A 1,765-nucleotide genomic window follows, 5' to 3' on the forward strand; every position below is an offset into this window, starting at 1 on the left:
TAGATAGATAGATAGATAGATAGATAGATAGATAGATAGATAGATAGATAGATAGAGTAGGTAGATAGATAGATAGATAGATAGATAGATAGATAGATAGATAGATAGATAGATAGATAGATAGATAGATAGATAGATAGATAGATAGATGTCAGATAGATGGACGGATGTTGTTTTTGTTATGAGGTGCTGTCAAATCAGTTCCCACTCAATAGACCCCACTGGACAACAGAACGAAACCCTGCCTGGTCCACCACCATCCTCACAATTGTTGAGCCCTTTGCTGCTGCACTGTGTTAGTCCTTCTCATTGGGGGTCGTCTTCTTTTTCATTGATCCTCCACTTTGCCAAGAGTGATGTCATTCTCTAGGGACTGGTCCCTCTGATAAAATGTCAGAAGGATGAGAGACCAAGTTTTGCCATCCTAGCTTCTAAAGAAATAGATATACTAGTATGGTGGTGTAAGTACCATCGAGTCAGTTCTGACCCATAGTGACCCTGTATAGGGTTTCTAAGGAGTGGCTGGTGGGTTTGAACCACCTAACTTATAGTTAGCCTCCACATACAAGTTTCAATGAAAGAATTCACAGTAGCTGCACAGAATCCAGGCTCCCAAGGAGGGAGAACCAGCCCTTCCTGCAGATGCCAAGAACAGCGCACTGGACAATTTTCAGGCACACATCTGCGCCCTGTCCCAGCCACACTCTGCATGTCCCTTAGGACCCTTCTCTCAGTAGCTGCTGCTTGTCTCCACCCCTGCCGGACACTCCGGTCCCAGCTCTTCAAAGCCATAGAGGACTGCTCAGTATCATGGAGTCCTGGTGTGGCACAGCAGGATAATGCACTGGACCGCAAGATCAGTTTGAGCATCAAGGTCGGCAGTTCAAACCCACCAACTGCTCCTCGGAAACCCTATACAGGCTCTCTATGAGTCGGAACAGACTCAACATCACCTAACAACAACAACAACAACAGTAGTATACAGACTTTTACAAATTCTTTCTCGAGAAAGAATAGTGTAGCAGCAGTGGCCAGGGGCTGAGAGGGCTGAGGAGAGAGAGAAGGGGGCTGCTCCCAAACCTAAGTTTCTCCCTCATATGCCTTCCCAGCCACCTTGAGACCTGCAGTCGAGTGTAGCCCCATTCTCTGTCCTCAACAGACCAATGACTGTGGCCGGAAGGCCTGGACCCTTGCTAGCAACGTTAAGCATGCCAGCTCACCTCATCTGGTGTTGAAAGCCTGAGCCTACAGAGAAACTAAGGCCACGCCTCTGCCTCAGTGTCCTTGCCACACGGTGTAGACCTGAATTTGAGACCCCATTGTCTCTGTTTCCGCCCTCCCCCCCCCCCACTTCAGGAGAAGGACTGCTGGAACCGGGTGTCCCGCACTGTGGACCGCCTCTGCCTGTTTGTGGTGACACCCATCATGGTTGTAGGCACAGCCTGGATCCTCCTACAAGGCGTCTATAACCAGCCTCCCCCACAGCCTTTCCCCGGTGACCCCTTCTCCTACCAAGAGAAGGACAAGCGCTTTATCTAGGGTGAGCCAGGCAGCACCAGTGAAGCCTTTACCTAAGGGATGGGACTGAGGGGGCAGCACTGTGGATGGGAGTGTCTGAGAGAAGTGTTCCCTTCCCTTGAGAAGGCTCCTGGCCCTGAGGCTTGAGTCCAGCTGACCCCACAAGGTTTAGACTGAAAGGAAAGGAGCGTGGGTGCTCATGGGATCAAGGGAACCTTACTCCTCCCCAGCGGTTCCTCCACTGATG

At 50.2% G+C, this 1,765-nt stretch overlaps 1 protein-coding gene across 2 annotated transcripts in view; it reads left to right on the forward strand.

The window, feature by feature from the left end:
• CHRND (cholinergic receptor, nicotinic, delta (muscle)) overlaps positions 1–1,543 on the forward strand; it is a 10,673-nt gene extending 9,130 nt beyond the window's left edge. Inside the window, exon 12 of one of the 2 annotated variants that reach the window (XM_006866749.1) lies at positions 1,357–1,543. In XM_006866749.1, the coding sequence (XP_006866811.1) occupies positions 1,357–1,539 (183 nt within the window). In that variant the 3' untranslated portion in view covers positions 1,540–1,543. The remainder of the gene's footprint in view (positions 1–1,356) is intronic. The other variant, XM_006866750.1, reaches the window with a different exon arrangement.
• Positions 1,544–1,765: the final 222 nt, after the last annotated feature.

This window comes from Chrysochloris asiatica, unplaced genomic scaffold (genome assembly GCF_000296735.1).
Source record: "Chrysochloris asiatica unplaced genomic scaffold, ChrAsi1.0 scaffold00096, whole genome shotgun sequence".
Taxonomy (NCBI): Eukaryota; Metazoa; Chordata; class Mammalia; order Afrosoricida; family Chrysochloridae; genus Chrysochloris; species Chrysochloris asiatica.